The sequence below is a fragment of the Phaseolus vulgaris genome, chromosome 2, assembly GCF_000499845.2.
Source record: "Phaseolus vulgaris cultivar G19833 chromosome 2, P. vulgaris v2.0, whole genome shotgun sequence".
Lineage (NCBI taxonomy): Eukaryota > Viridiplantae > Streptophyta > Magnoliopsida > Fabales > Fabaceae > Phaseolus > Phaseolus vulgaris.
In genome coordinates, this window is record NC_023758.2 from 14034486 (window position 1) to 14051580 (window position 17095).

General features: G+C 31.3%; 1 protein-coding gene across 1 annotated transcript; it reads right to left on the minus strand.

Annotated features, from left to right (window-relative positions):
• Positions 1-1723: 1723 nt before the first annotated feature.
• On the minus strand, positions 1724-5337 carry LOC137809062 (uncharacterized). Its single transcript, XM_068610204.1, has 5 exons — positions 5254-5337; positions 4898-5145; positions 3989-4791; positions 2007-2141; positions 1724-1959 (listed from the first exon to the last, which is right to left on the minus strand). The coding sequence occupies exons 1-5, from the start codon at positions 5335-5337 to the stop codon at positions 1724-1726; spliced, it is 1506 nt and encodes a 501-aa protein (XP_068466305.1).
• Positions 5338-17095: the final 11758 nt, after the last annotated feature.

A 17095-nucleotide genomic window follows, 5' to 3' on the forward strand; every position in this document is an offset into this window, starting at 1 on the left:
TTTTTTTCTTTGTTGTATTTAAACACTTAATCAAGATCATTGGTGTTAGATTTTTTCCTCACAATACATAATAATATTTTAATTTAATAATTGTATAACTACATAACATTAAGTGGAATATGTAACGATTAAATAATATTGGTATAACAATTAATACATTTAAAATTCTTTTTTCTATCTAATATAATATAGTTACTAATTTTCTTAGTCTTTACGTTTATATTTAGACATTTTAGACGTATTTGTTAGAATTAGAGGCCTTAAACAAGAGGGAGTGAATTGTTTATGAAAGATTTTCGCAAATATTGGAGCTACAGTGAAAGCCAATGAGAATCAATCAATAAGAAATTTGTTCAGCAGATTTAAGAACTATTTTTCAGTTAACAACAGAAAATCAATCGGTTGTTTTTGCGAAACAATCGGTTGTTTATAGCAGCAGTTATATACTTCAAGCAAAAACAAATTTAAAGAGATATGGGATAGAAAGATTCACAAAGGAAATTTATACTGGTTCACTCTTAGCCAAGAGCTACATCTAGTCCCCAAAAAACCTATGAGTATTCCACTAAACAATCAATCACCTTGATTACAACACACACACACACACACACACACCAAAATGGTGATCTTGAACCCTTCAAGAACACACACCACCTTTGGTTGTCATACCAAAGAATTCAGAACACCCTCTGATCTGAACACCAACAGTTCTTACATAAATACAATTTTTAAAAGAGAAAAGGAAAACACCTGATACAATTACAGATTGAATAGAAGAAGTACAGTGCAATCCTATTCCACTTTTAGAAATAATCCAAAACTTGAAGCAATCTTGAAAAAACTTGATTTGAAAGTATTTAATAAATCAATAACAACCACGAGCGTAAAACGTATTATATATACTCCAATTAGTTGTTAAAAACATTTAATGCATAAGTCAAATCAGCTTTAAAACAAACATAACAAATTAAATCAGTCCAACTGAATTCTGTTAAGAATTTTCAAAAAACAGCTGATTGAAAACACAAAGCAATCAGTTTCATTGACTTGACAACAAAGTCAACCTATTTCAAGCTTTTTCAAAAACACTAAGTGTAAAACAACCGATTGAAACGACAATTCAACATGTTGATTTTCCACTTTCTTTAGAAAACACATTTTTTCAAAAGAACTTGAATCAATCAACCTTGGATCAAATCTATGAGTGGATTTGCAAATTCAAACTACACAAAACCCACACACACAAGCAACAACAAAGTCTTCAAGCAATCTTCAAGGATTTGGAGACATCAAAGGTTATGTTCAACAATCTCCCCCTATTTGATGAAGACAAATCCCTAGTTTATTTTTGTTGTTCTGTTTGAACTTGAAAGCACCTGTTTGAATTTGAAAGCACCTACAAAACATAATTTATGCATGTACCAAATAGCAATAATACCCAGGTTTAAACAACACCATTGAACCAGTTTTCATCATATGATTTCCAGCAAGAAAATCATAAATTCAGTGTGAAAACTAGTGAAGAAGGTGCAGAATCAGAGAAAAACAGTAGCAACTATAAACCAGATATAAACAAGATAAGAGTAGCAAAAGTTCAACACAAAAAACCTGATAATTCTCCCCATATTTGTCTTCACAAATAGAATAAGACAAGGGAGAAAACCAGAAAAACAAATTGTTCAGTAGGCAAACATAGGATAAGAAATAAAGCATTTAAAATTCTTCACTCCTCTTTGCCGTATTGAAGCTCAAAGAGATGATTTTGAATAGATTCAATTAGTTCATCAAGGTTCTGAAAACGTGCCACACATAACTCATGATGACTTCTTTGTTCATCTGCAAAGTTGTCCATTCTGCTCACCATCAATCTCTCAAATGGTGACATAGATGTAATGCGTTCTCCCATGTTTCCAGCACTTGGATCAGTATCATAAGCACCACCAGGACCAACATTGCCTTCTTCATCATGGTATCCAGCATCATCACCAACAGTAGCAACATCTTACTTGAGGAACCAACTTGATCACAATCTTTGCTCACCCATTTCCCTCCAACTTTGGTGAATCCCATTTTGCTTAGGGATCCATTATTCACCTCATGTGATGACTTCACCACTTTAGATAGCTCTTCTTCAAGATTAACTTCAAAATGATGCAAAAATTTTAAGATAAGGATAACATATGGATAATGATAGTCACTTAACCTCATGGAATTTTTCATGTGCTCCTTGATGATATGAATCCATATAATCTTGATCTTGTTCATAATGCAGTAGATGAGAACAAGATCTTCCTCAGTGAGTACAAAATGATTGCTTCCTCTTGGAATCAACATCCAAGATACAATGAAGGCAACTATCCTTTCATTGAGTTTCATGCCTCCCATAGAAAAATTCCTCACTTTGGATTGAGGATTTTTTAGGCAACTCTTGTAGAACTACATCTTATTGAACTCTTCAACAATCCCAATATTTCCTTTATTTATTCTTAATTCATAATATTTCAATCCAGCAACAACAGACAAAACTTTAAGAGTTATTTCCATGTCAATCCTTTTTACATGTGTGCAGAGATTATCACCAACAACCTAAAGATTGGTATAGAAAACTCTCACAAGGTCAGGATAGATATTCCCAGACATATCAAGGAACCTTTTCAGCATCTACTATTTCAGAACACCCCTTATTTCAGATAGTTGCTGCTCTTTCAACTAGCTAAAAGAGATGAGCTTTGGGTTGTTAATTGTTTTCCTATTTGTCTCATGTAGAAACTTTTCAATCTTTTCATCCTCCCCAACAAATAAGCTTTCTAGACGTCCACCCCTTTTTACATCACGAGTCTTCATTCTCTTGGAGGAAGGAGGTGTTGAATCCATGGAGCAAGAATGAAGTTTCATAAAAGAGAAAGATAGTAGCAGATTGAAGATGAAATCAGAGGATAAAATAATGGGTTGAATCTGTAAGGAAAAACAACTGAGCAAGCACAAGTATATAGGCAATAAAAGCAGTCAACAATATTGGCTTTTAGTGGGTTATTTTTCAAACAAAACAGAATTTGTTCAAAGAAAATATAGGCACATGTCAACCTTCAAACAACTCACCCAGTGGTAGCACATGCAGATTTGACGAACCATAAATCTCTTAATTTTCCAAGAAATTATGGAATATATTTCATTTATGACCAAAATAACTTCCAATCAGATTGTATTAAAAGCTATAATAAGTGCAATTTTGATCCATAACAATTTTGAATAAAAAGCAACAATTGTACCAATGCATAGAGTTTTATAACATCTTTAATACAAAACTGCTAGAGAGAAAACAATCGGTTGTTTCGTGAAAACAATCGGTTGTTTTTCTGCAACAAAAGTTTTTACAAATCAAGAACCCTTGTCGAGAAGAAACAACATTGTGATGATCACATAAACCTTTGCTTTAAGATATTTCACAAGAAAAAGAATTAATTAAGACTTTATTTACTCAAGATGAACCAAGAATACAAATTATGAAGTAAGAATGCATAAGTTCTTATCATTTTGAAGATATTTTCTTCTAAACAATCATTGAACATAAGTCAAGGATTTCACTTGAGTTTCAAAAGATCAGTGTGTAATCTAGAGCTACACTAAAGAATCCATTTCAGATCCTTTCCTTTGAGGCTTCATTCTTCTCTTCAAAACAATCTTGGCTCTTAAGAGTTTCTGCAAGAAAACAAGATCAAGCAGCAAGATTTGATCCCCTAACAAATTTGGGACCATTGGCATTAATTGATTCATTATAAGATTTAGAATTCTTAGGATTCTTAGGAACCCATTTTAAAACACCCTTGGGAACATAAAATTTTCTAACTCTGCAGAATCTGACAGAGTAACCCTTTTTCATACAATAGAAACATGAAATAACCGGTTGTTTCAACTTTTCAATCGTTTGTTTTTCAAAGAAGATTGAAAAAGGCTTTGAAACACCACTTTTCTTGCTTAAAGCCCAAACCAGCTTTACCAAAGACACTTTTTTGAGAAGAAACAACAATTTCAAAATTTGATTTGCCTTTTGAAAGCTTATCCACAATTTTCACTAGATAGTGAACCTTCTTTTCAAGAGATTCACAATTTTCACAAACACTTGAGTCACATTTGCAAGGGGAGTTTTTGTAAATCAGTTCCAGATTTTCAAAATCATTTTTCAAGTTATTCAGCTCTTCTTCCAATGCTTTAACTCTATTTTCCAGCCATTTATTAAAGTCTTTCAACAGGTTATATGAAAGAGCCAACCTATTAGCTTCTTCATGAGTTTCTTTAAAAACATCAAGAAGTTGACTGTAGTTTTCAAAATTGATTGAAGTGTTGGAACTTACACTACTTATATAAGTTTCTCCTTTTGCCATAAAGCAAAGATTTGCTTCTTCATCTCCTGAACATGAGCTAGAGGAAGAAACTTCATTATCTTGCCAAACAATGTAGGCTTTCTTGGCTTTGCCTTTCTTTTCACCTTTCTTGCTTGCTCCTCTTTCTTTATTCTCATTGTTGGGGCAATCAACTTTAATATGTCCCTGTTCACCACATCCAAAGCAGGTATATTTGTTAGAATTAAAATCATTGAGTTTCTTGTTATTGTACCTATTGGAGGATTGATTCTTGTTGTTGTTTTTCTTCAGGAATTTGCTGAATTTCCTGGTCAGCAAGCTAAGAGTTTTTCCATCACTGTCAACACTTGAGTCTTGACAGTTTTTATGTCCAACAATCTTTAGGGCAATGTTTCTCACATGCTTATCTTCATTTTCTTGAACATTCAACCTATTAATCTACAATTCATGTTCTCTAAGCTTCTATACCAATGAAGTTGTTGTCAAGGATAAACATTTTTTCAAGACTCATGAGGTGGTTGACAATATGAGTAAACCTCTTTTGTATTTCAACAATTGTCTTTCCATTTTGCATTCTAAACATCTCATATTCTTGAATAAGAGCATGCTTCCTTGCTCTCTTCACATCATGGGTAACTTCAAGAGTATCCCACATTTTCTTTGTAGAGGCACATTGTGATACCCTGAAAAACTCATCAGAATTTAAGGCATATGTAATAATATTATTTGCAATACAATCATATTGAGCCTTTTTGCTTTCATGCTCAGTCCATTGGGACCAAGGCTTTTCAAAAATTACTTAATCATTTTCAAGCATAGGAACAAAAAGACCATTTTGAATTGCATCCCAAATTCCTTTATCAATTGATTATACAAAGATCTTTATCCTTACCTTCCAAAACTGGTATTTCAAACCACAAAACAGAGGTGGTTTGTTAATAGATGCACCATCCCCAAAGAGTAGTTTATCAACCATGAAAAAAAGGTTTTAGGATCAAAACTTGAATGATTTTCAAGAACCTAGCTCTTAATGCCAATTGTTAGAATTAAAAGCCTTAAACAAGAGGGGTAGTGAATTGTTTATGAAACATTTTCGCAAATACTGAAGGTACAGTGAAAGACAATGAGAATCAATCAATAAGAAATTTGTTCAACAAATTTAAAAACATTTTTTCACTTAACAACAGAAAATCAACCAATTGTTTTTGTGAAACAATCGGTTGTTTATAGCAACAGTTATATACCTCAAGCAAAAACATATTTAAAGAGATAAGGGATAGAAAAATTCACACAGGAAATTTATACTAGTTCACTCTTAGCCAAGAGCTACATCTAGTCCCCAAAAAACCTATGAGTATTCCACTAAACAATTAATCACCTTGATTACAACACACACACCAAAGTGGTGATCTTGAACCCTTCAAGAACACACACCACCTTTGACGGTCACACCACATAATTCAAAACACCCTCTGAATTTGCACACCAATAGTTCTTACAGAAATACAATGTTTAAGAGAGAAAAGGAATGAAAACACCAGATACAATCACAGATTGAATAAAAGAAGTACAGTGAAATCCTATTCCACTCTTAGAAATAATCTAAAGCTTGAAGCAATCTTGGAAAAACTTGATTTGAAAGTATTCAATGAATCAATAACAACCATGAGCATAAAACATATTATATATACTCCAATCAGTTGTTAAAAACATTTAATGCATAAGCTAAATCAGTTTTTCAACAAACATAACAGATTAAATCAGTCTAACTAAATTCTGTTAAGAATTTTAAAAAAACAATCGATTAAAAACACGAAACAATCAGTTGAATTGGATTGACAACAAAGTCAACCAATTTCAAGCTTTTTAAAATTCTTTTCAAAAACACTAAGTGTAAAACAACCGATTGAAACGACAATTCAACAGGTTGATTTTCCATTTTCTTTAGAAAACACCATTTTTCAAAAGAACTTGAATCAAACAACCTTGGATTAAATCTACGAGTGGATTTGCAAATTCAAATTACACAAAACCTACACACACAAGCAACAACAAAGTCTTGAAGAAATCTTCAAGGATTTAGAGACATCAAATCCTATAATCAACAATATCTCCTATGAGGATTTCATATTACAAAACATTTCTTATGATTTCTTTAACTTAATAAATTCATCTAATTTGATGTTTTTTTCCCTCCATTGCACTTTCTTTACCATATAGATTAACACGGGGACTCACTTGCAATTTGTTTTTCCTTTGCTCTTTGTTATTTCTTTTTGTTTTCTTTCGTATAGGGCGAGATATTGATGATGTGTGTCATATTGATCAACTTCAATGAGTGTCTTTATAATAGAAGATGATGAAAAAGAAACCTTGGTTCTTTTTTAATAACTTTATGTAAATGTTGAGTGTTATTTTGGTTAATCTCTCAACAACAACCAATCATGTTAAAATTCAAAACTTTTCCCTTTTGAATTTTCTTTGAAGATGAGAATGACGTAACATCCGTTTTCGGCATAATCACTTTTTCTTTTATTGGTTGGTTGTTTGTAGCATGTGTTAAACTCTTCAAATACAAGATGAACTTTGCTCATTGAGATTTTAATTATCTCAATGTCCTCTTTGTGATCACATAATGCTCGCCATTTTGCTTGTTTTGATCATCTATTGATATTAGATTAATGATTGATCAACTCCAATAGTTTGGCCTATGACAAATTCAATCACAATCATGACAATGATGAACCTTGTTGTATCGTGAAAATGATGGATTTATTGTTGGACAATGATGTTAGTTGCCTGCTTGGATAGTGACACGTGAGGAAAGTTACAAAATTCACATGTCATGAAAGTAACACATGAAAGGAGTCACAACCTTCACATGATGAAAAAATTAGGTGCATGAACTAGCTTAATTACTTCAATAATGAGTTACTTAAGTGCATTCATGTACCTTTCTAATTCTATTCTACTCCATAATTTTTATAAACTTCTAAAATATTCTAAAAACTTTTTAAAAATTTATAAATGAATTTGTTTCCTAATTTCTTCTCCAAACTCTTTAATGTTTCACCCTTGTGTTTCTTCAGTATTCTTTCCTACTTTTGTTCTTCTTCATTTCTAATATTCCATGATGGATAATCTGCTTTTGAGGTCCTTACCACTTTTTCTCTTCCTCTTATGAGCCCCTTCCTCCTCCTTCTTTTCCACTCTTTCCCATTTTATTGAGAGGAATGCGAGAAAGATCATATATTTTCTCACAACCTAGGCCCAAACGACGAGGACCTCTTATTGCAAAACCATCAATGCATGATAACAATAACATATTGTCGATGGAAATCATCGACGATCATCCTTTTATTTAGATCTGGATGTGATGTTGATCTATTTATGATTTTTTTTTCAATTTGATCTACTAATGTTCATCATGTTTTGATGTTCATATATTTTTCTATTCTTTCAAATTTTTCTCTTCATTTACAAGAAAAAAGATAAAATAATATTTTCTTATATATAAGAAATACTTATTTAATCAAGCAATAAAACAAAAGTTGAAGAAACTTTAAAATGAGGCACTCACTAGTTAAGCATATTCAACAGGAAATGCTTTCATTTGCTTTTGAATTACTTATATTCCTTCTTTAGAAAGGTTTAACTTAATACTAGAATACAAATTTTATGTTGGTAATCACTTTAATTTTAATATATTAATTTTTTTGTAATGTTTCTTTTAGAATTTTGTGGAGAAGGATGTTATCTCTTGGACGAATAGTTAAAGCTAGTTTCTCACTTACATTTTATAGAACCATGACAAAATAACAAGTACTACAAGGAATCATGAAATAGAAACCAATTTTAGAGACAAAAAATAATTAGTTGCTATAGTGATTAAATTAGAGACCATTTTAGAAACTAAAGAAAAAAATTGGTTTCTAAATTAGTTTATATTATTTTTAAATAGTTTTTAAATTGGTATCTAATTAGCAACCAAAGTTTTTGCTACCAAATTTAGAATCTAAATTATTGGTAGACTAATTTAGAAACCAAAATATTTTTTAGTCTCTAAAATGGTCTCTAATTTAGTTACTATAGCAACTAATTATTTTTTGTCTCTAAATTTGGTTTCTATTTCATGATTTTATTGTAGTGAAGGTTACAATGTATACACAATTTATTTTAATATATAAACATATATCATAACAAAAAATATAATTAATTTAATTTAAAATAGTAAGTAATATTACAATTTTAAAAGATGTTTTACAATTTTTATCTTTTCAATTCCTATGTCATCTCATTAATTATCAAAAAAACAAAATGCAATTTTTGTGTGTGACAATGATGAAATAATGAAAATTATTGCCTTTTTTATTACTAATATCAATATTAGTCATTTTATTATTATTATTATTAATAATAAAAATATTATCTTCAGAAAAATTAAGATTTAATTTTTATCGACCCTTTTTTAACTAAAATATCTCTTTCTTTGTTTTCTAGATTATCTCAAATTTGATACTCATGACAATTTAAATGGGGAAAATAATATTTCTTCATCTATGTCAATATTTTAATTATTAGATGAATTTTTTTGAATTATTAGACTCACTTAAATAATTAACTTCATTTTCAGTCTGGCTTACATTATTTTCATTTAATTGATCCAATTTTATATATGAAAACCTATTGTTTTAAGAACAAATTTGTCAATGCCTCATCGTTGTGATTTTATCAATAGCATTTGGAAGTAGAAGATGAATAACTGATCACAACAATAATTTGATAAAACATTAGTAACAAAAATAAAATAAAATATTTTTATGAACAATTTATTAGAACTACATTTAATCATACATTTCTATTAACAAAATATATATAAAAAAAACAACCCTTCAAATTTATCTTTTAACATGAAGGACTTAGGAATAGGTTCTTGAAGGAATCATTATCACACATTACTATTAAAAGGAGTCTAAATTTAAAGAAAAAAGTGGTAGTAATTGAATTTAGGGTAAATTTAAAGACAAAAGGTGGTAGTAATTGAATTTAGGGATATTTAAGTACAAGGAGAAGATTGTTACAACTAACCAACTTTGATATATATAACTAACTAACTTTGTTATATATAATTAACTTTGTTATATATAACTAACCTCATTAAGAGGATAGACATAGAGATTGTTACAAATAACTAACTTTATTGAGAGGGAAATTCTGATGCAAATAAAGGGAGACAGGGAATTCAATGGGCACATGATTAGATAATTAACTAAACAATTTGTAACATCCTTTTTTTAAGTTAAGATATAAATAAAATTATCCCAACTTTGATTTTATGGAATTCATGAATTTTTTTCATCAAAAAGAAATTGAAATGGACTTTATATATTTTTCTCGCTTTGGAGGAAATAACATGAAATTAGATAAATGTAAAATTATGTGCAAATTAAACTTCTTCTAAACTACTATTGGAAATACTATTTAAAAAAAAATTATAATTTGTCTCGGTTGCATAAAAAGAAAAATAATAATAATACTAAGGTATAATTACCTTATTGGTTTCTACATTTATGGTCAATATTCAATTTAATAAAGTGGTTTTAAAAAAAATCATTTTGGTCCCTTTGTTTTTTAAAAAGTACTTAAATTGGACCTTTCGGTTAACTTTTCCCCAATGTCAAATGTTGCTTATATGACAGAGAGAATTGTTGATGTGGACTATGAATTAAAAGAAAAATGGGATTTGGATTTGTATGAGGTGGAAGTGAGGGCTTTGAGAGAAATTAGTAAAATTTGGGGATTAGGATTTTCCCCATTCTTTCAATCACAATCCCAAAAGAACAAATATAATTGGAAACTAGAAAGTCACCTCCTTTTTTAGCAATTACTGATGAGAATCACTTTGAGAACCATCCAGTTGCGTTCCACACCTCAATTGTTCAATTTTATCAAACAAAACAGGAATGAACCAAAGTGAGCAAAATGAGACTGACCCAGATGGGATAATCAAAGAAAAAGAAGGGGGAAGAGATGCCCCCATATGCTCAAAATGAAAGCTTCCAAAAGAATCTAATGTCAAACACAATGGCAAGCAATGAACATTTTTCTTCCTTAACGTTTACAGACGGAGAGAGAGAAAGAGAAATCACGTTCATGTTAGTTTGTTTGGGGGAAGGGAACAACGTTTCCTAAATCAATCAATTCCATAATCTTCTCCCGCATAACATCTGGGTCTATTTCTACATGAGCACGGGCAATATCTCTTAACTTCCACTTTAGTTACCGTACTCACAAATTCAAGAACCTTATACAACCTCTCATTCTGCCAATCAAAGTGTAGTGAAACAAAATTCTCAATAACATGTTGTGAACGAAAACAAATGGGGTTTCCAAATTTGTGACTAATTGATACATGTAGAGAAAGAAGAGTGGGAGTTGAAGAAACTAAAAGATGTGAACATTGTTATGAACCATTGCACTTACTATTTTTTTTAAGAAACTGAAAGAGGTTAAGGAATGGGAGAAACCCTAACCCCCAAATTTTACTAATTTGTGTCAAAGCCCTCCACTTGCCACCTCACACAACACCAAATCCCACATGTCTTTTAATTAACAATCAGATTAACAATTCTCTCTACCACATAAGAAACACTTGACGTCGTTGAGAGGAAAAGTTAACCAAAAAGACAATTTTAAGTAGGGGCGGCAAAGTCGTGCGGGGTCGGCCCGTGGTAAAAAACGCAGGGCGGACTGACGTTTTCAACCTGTTGACCCGCATTAGCCCATGCCGTATAACCCGCGGTCCACGTGGGCCAACAACGGGGCGGGGCAAACTGGCTTGCTCACCCACAAAAAAAAAATCTAATTGACTTGACAACAATGGTCTAGTGGAGGAGTGACAACTTTAAGTGAAAGAAAATTAGGTTTTCACTAAAAACACAACGCAATTATGTTGTTCCAAAAAACGCACACAACACACGACGCACTCTCCTTTGCAGTGTCGTCGCTCACTCCGCTTGCAACTCCGTGTGATTTCGCCTGCAACTGTCGCTTCGCTGCTGCACACCGCTATTGCCTCCACTCCTCCTCTATGTTCCAAAAAAAAAATGGGCCGACCCGCAAGGCCGCGGGGCGGGCCGACTCACTTTGTCACCCCTAATTTTAAGTACTTTTTAAAAAACAAAAGGACCAAATTGATTTTTTTAAAAACCATTGTACTAAATTGAATATTGACCCTAAATGTAGGGATCAATAAGGTAATTATACCTAATAATAACTACTAAGTAAGTGGCAAATTAAATTAGTGCAACAATAAATTGGTGGTTCAAAAACAAAAAAAAAGGAAAGATAACCACCGAAGCATCTTCTTTAACAGAAGATTGTACAAAATATCTTTGAGAAAAATAAATACTTTTTTTATGGCTTATCACACTTCCAATAGATTTAATAAATTACATTAATTATTGAAATTAAAAATATAAGTGGAGTTAGTCTTCAAAATTACAAGTTTGTCATTAATTTGAAAGTGATTAAAATGAGTCATCATAACTTTATTTATAATTTTTAGAAAATAAAGAGGTGTTATTTGATAATTTTAAGGATTAAAAAAATATATTTATAATATTAAGACCTAAAGTTTAGTTTGATATAGTTGATAAGATTAATTGGATCGTCTTATTCTTGCCAAAAATGCTTATGGACCATATTGTAAATACTTTTGGGCTTGTATGCTTCTTTCTGTAGCTTCATATGTTATTGCTGCACTCATGTAACTTTTATAATTCTAGAAATACTCTTATGTAGATAAGGTAATTGTTTGAAGGATATGTGAATTTGTATGTATTATGGATTGTGTAATTCAGTGAATCCATATTAAAGGGTGAGACGATTTTTGGATTGGACAATCTATAACTCATAACTGGATTCGAATTAGTAAATCTGTAAGACAAAGATATATTCTATTACATGAAATATATTATGGATTAAATAAATCAGAAGCTAATACTGGATTCGAAAGTAATTTTTGACAGTATATTTTGTACTACATAAACGAGAAACTAATACCGGATCTGAAAGTAGCTTCTAGTTTATGTAATCCGGAATATATTTTTTTGAAAAAATACTTTTCGATTGTCCAAATCTGAAAAACAATTTTGGATTACAAAAATGGCTTCCAACATAGATAATTTGGAATGTTTACAAAATATGAAAAACAAAATTGTGAAAGACACAATAAAAAACTAATGGACAAGAACAATAAAATACAACTAAAAAATTCATCTTTTCCACTACAAAATCACTAAAGAACTGCGAAATCCGCCCAAAATGCGTAAAGAACAACATAAAAGATCTTCAATGAACTCAAATGGGTGTGCCTTAGGGTGTTGGGGTGCTTGGAATTACGGTGCTGAGATAGATAGAAACAAGGAAGAAGGTCAAAAGCTGTTTGGAATTTTAAGTTTTTTTTTACAAAAGGGTAAAAATGTATTTTCACATTTCTTATGGGGTGCCAAGAGAAGCAGCCTAAGTCATGGCTAGGTGTTAGTCAAATCTAATTTCGGTTTCTGATTCATAATTTCGGGTTTTGATTCAAACTCGTTAACAAAAAAATTAATTAAGGGAAGTTACTACCTTTTACACCTCCTAAAACTTACCTTCATCATCTTTTTATTCCAAAATTGTTATTTAAAAAAAATTAAATTACATTATAAAATATTCTTTCTAAAATTAATACTTTGTAATATAAAAGTTATGTTCTAAATTTAAAATGAATAAAGATAAAGATATATTTTATGGAATGTAAAAAACTTTCCTCAACAATAACATGGAATTCTTGAAACGACTTGGCCTAATGTGAGTCCGATTTCACTCTGTTTGATTGATTTTGATTCGACTTAGCTTTAGATGGATACAACTTGACTCGACCTGAAATGACATAGAAATGTTGCATTTTTCTATATCAGATCTGAAAGTGGAAGGGCAATCCTATTGAAGTTTTGAATGAACTTGCGATAGAAATCTTCATAGCCAAGAAAACATCAAACTTTTCACACATAAGAGGGGTAAGGCCAGTTTGATATAACATCTAATTTAGTAGGGTCTACTTTTATTCCCTTCCTAGACATGATATGACTTAAGATTGTTCATTGTTTTACCATAAAATGACACTTTTCATAATTCAGAACAAGGTTAATCTTTATGCATTTTTCAAGCACTCTTGTAAGGTTAGCTAAGCATAAATCAAAGGAGGAACCATAAACACTATAATAATCCATGAAAAAAATTATGCAATGCTTAAGTAAATAAGCAAAAGTACTCGTCATGCGTCTCTGTAAAGTACCGGGTGCATTACACAAACCAAAAGGCATCTTCCTATAAGCAGACATTCTAAAAGGGTCGATATTTGTGATTTTGTATTGGTCCTAAGGTGTAATGCATATTTGAAAATAACCGGAAAATTCGTTTAAGTAGTAGTGTGACTTACCTACTAAACACTCAAGCATGTGATCAATAAAAGGAAGTGGAAAATGATCATTCCTAACTACTTGATTAAGTCTCTTGTAATCAATGCAGACTCTCCAGTTGTTTTGCATTTTAGTGGGAATCAACTCGTCCCTCTCGTTCTTCGTAATTATAATCCTATATTTCTTTGGCACGACTTGTACTGGGCGTACCCAAGTATTGTCTGATATAGGATATATGATGCTAGCCTGTATCATCTTGGTGACCTCCTTCTTGACCACATCAAGAATATAAGGATTAAATCTTCTCTAAAGTTGTCTCACATGTTTTGTTCCCTCCTCCAATCGAATCCTATGCATGCACATGGAGGGTTTAATACCTAAAATGTCTACAAGTGTCATCTAAGTGCCTTCCTAATTACTTGCAGCAGGTTTTGTTCTTGATCATTAGAAAGAGCAGTGGAAATGATTAGTGGAAACTTTTGTCCATCCTTCAAATAAGAATACTGAGGTGGGAAGGGAGTGTGGTGAGATTCTGATTGATAGAGCACCCACTGAGCTAGCCCAATCTTCCAGAAGGATGACCAAGAGCATGACATAGAACCCAGGGCCAGGTCAGACTCAGTTCATAGCCAGTGACTTAGAGCCTCTTCTACCTCAGAGGATTACCAGGAGCAAAGCCCACACAATTGGACCTGATCACCAACTATTTTTCATGTTTTTTCTTTCAGTAGATTAAGGTTTAATTGGCATAAATTGGACTTGTGCCAAAACCTACGTTTTGACCTAACTTCTAGAAAAAGTCCCCATGTGCCGCCCTTCCCCCATGTGCTCACTTTTGACCTAATTTCTAGAAGGATTCTTCCACATGTGCGACACCCTTGGCTAGACCTAGTTTCTGGAATGTGCTCATCATTATCACCCCCCTTTGTGCCTCTCTTACTTACCAAGGAACTTGTATTTATAAATAGGGTTTCCTTCCTTTTGTAAAAACACATTAGAATGAATAGTAAAGAAACTTTGCTTGAGTGAGTCTTGAGTTCTCCTAAGTTCCTCTGAGTCTTATCTTGGCAGAGATGGCTACAACTGGTGACTCACATTTTCACTCATCTTGGAACTTCCTCCTCCAAGTGGTGTGATTCACTACCTTTCTCTCCACTCCATAAACTTCTTTATCTCTTTTCGCTTTTCCTTTATTTGCTATTATTTTCCGCCATTATTATTCATTCCTTTGTTTCCATTCTCTTATATTTTCATTCGGTTAATTCTTTCTCTTTTATCATGTGAATTGTTCCGAAATCATCATCATAGTATATGTGTTTTTCTTTTGATCTTTTGAAGATAATCTTCACAGTTACTTAACCACTTGGTTAAGTTCGTGTCCAATGATAATCTTCATTAAGTTTCACCATATCTTGTTAATAAAAAAAAATTCATAATATCCAAGTAAAAACCTCTAAAAATGTGCAATTCTAAAGTCAGCTCACATCAAAGTGGCTTTAGTTCCAATAATGGTGGCTAGATGATAGAGGGTAACTATCTAGTGTTGAGAGAAATTTTAGCAACTGGTAAATCTACTGGTTCAAACGCTTTTATATATAACTACTATAACTGAGCTTGTGTATTCTGGCTCAAATGACTTTGTTGGTGCATCAATATTATAATTTGTGGCACAACTATTATCAAAATCATTACACATTACGAACTCGTCTAATTCAGTATTAGTAAAATCAGAAAAATTCAAATCTCCAAGAAACTCAAGCAAATCATCATCCATAATTTCAAAAAGCTTGTCAATATGATAAATAGAGTGATCTTGAATAGAATGTTTTATAGCATTTAGGATGTTAAATTGTAATAGACTATCACTGAATTCCATAATAAGCATGCATGCATGCACATCGATAACCACTTAGTTGTGTATAGTTTTGAAACAAAAACTAAGCTTTTCCTAATGTAGTATAAAGTTAACCTAGGTCAAATCCCCAAAGTTGCTAGCATACATTTCCCTTGCTTCATATTTTCCTCAAACAAATTAAAACTAGGGGAATAATGGAATTCACGAAAACAACAAATGTAAATAATAGAAAATAGAGTATAACACGAAATATCAAAATCGAAAATAATTGAAATTGAGTAAAAGGAACGAACAAAAACTTTAAAAATTGAAAATGAAAATTAATGACAATTAAGAATTGGAATTAAAATGACAAAAAAAAAACAAAATTGTTGTAACGAAACAAAAAATGGAAATGTATTAGACTCTTCAAATGAAACTACTAAATGTTTAAAATAATGTCTGAATGTAAAAGTGAATTAAAACTACAATTGGAATTTTAAAACACTAAGAAAAACATAAATCATTTCATGAATCAAAAAGACTAAGTGCAACCATCAAATTAATGAACAATCCTCTACTAGATTACCTAATAAAGTGTACCAATGGAAAATTGAAAGTTAATGAAAATATAAAAGGCAAGAATGTAAAAGTCCATAAATATAAATGAAAAAATTATAAACAAGAGAAATCGAAAATAAACAAAAGGAATGTAACAAAGACCATTTAATGAATTAAAAATGTAGAAATTGGAAACTGAACATGGCTGAAATTGAAATTGTGAAATTTAAGCATATAATTTTAAACGTAGAAATTTAAAGGAACTATAGTAAAGACAAGAAAAATTCATTAAAAAAATGCGAGATAGTAAATGGAAACCATGATCATGTCATCTTCAACATTGAATGCAAGAAACACAAATTTAGATTACTTGTTTAATGAAGAAAATATAGAACCATTCAATTTGTATATTCAAAGAAAACAAATCTCAATTAAGAACAAAATTCTAAAACAATTTCAAAGAAGAAAACAATTTGAACACAACATTGTCTAATACGGTTTAAAATTTGTTGTTACCCATTTCCAAAATTCAATTATCTTCCAAATGTAAAGTTGAAGAAGCGAAAGTGGTAAAGAGAAGTAGAAGACGAGAAAGTAGAAAAACTCGAATATACATAAATGAATTGTTGTAAAAATAGAAAACTAACTAACTACCGCATACTCCTAAGTAAGTGTAAACATAACTAAAGAAGCGTATCTAAGTGTCTAAGCATATATGTATCTAAGTATGTCTAAAGTTACCTATTTATAATGTTCTAAAACTACAAATGGATGGACCTAAACTGTAACAAAACTTGGACCCAAGAAAATCTATTACAAAGATATCATACCCTAGATTGTCTTCCAGCTCCTACACCGTCTAAGACACTTTGTTC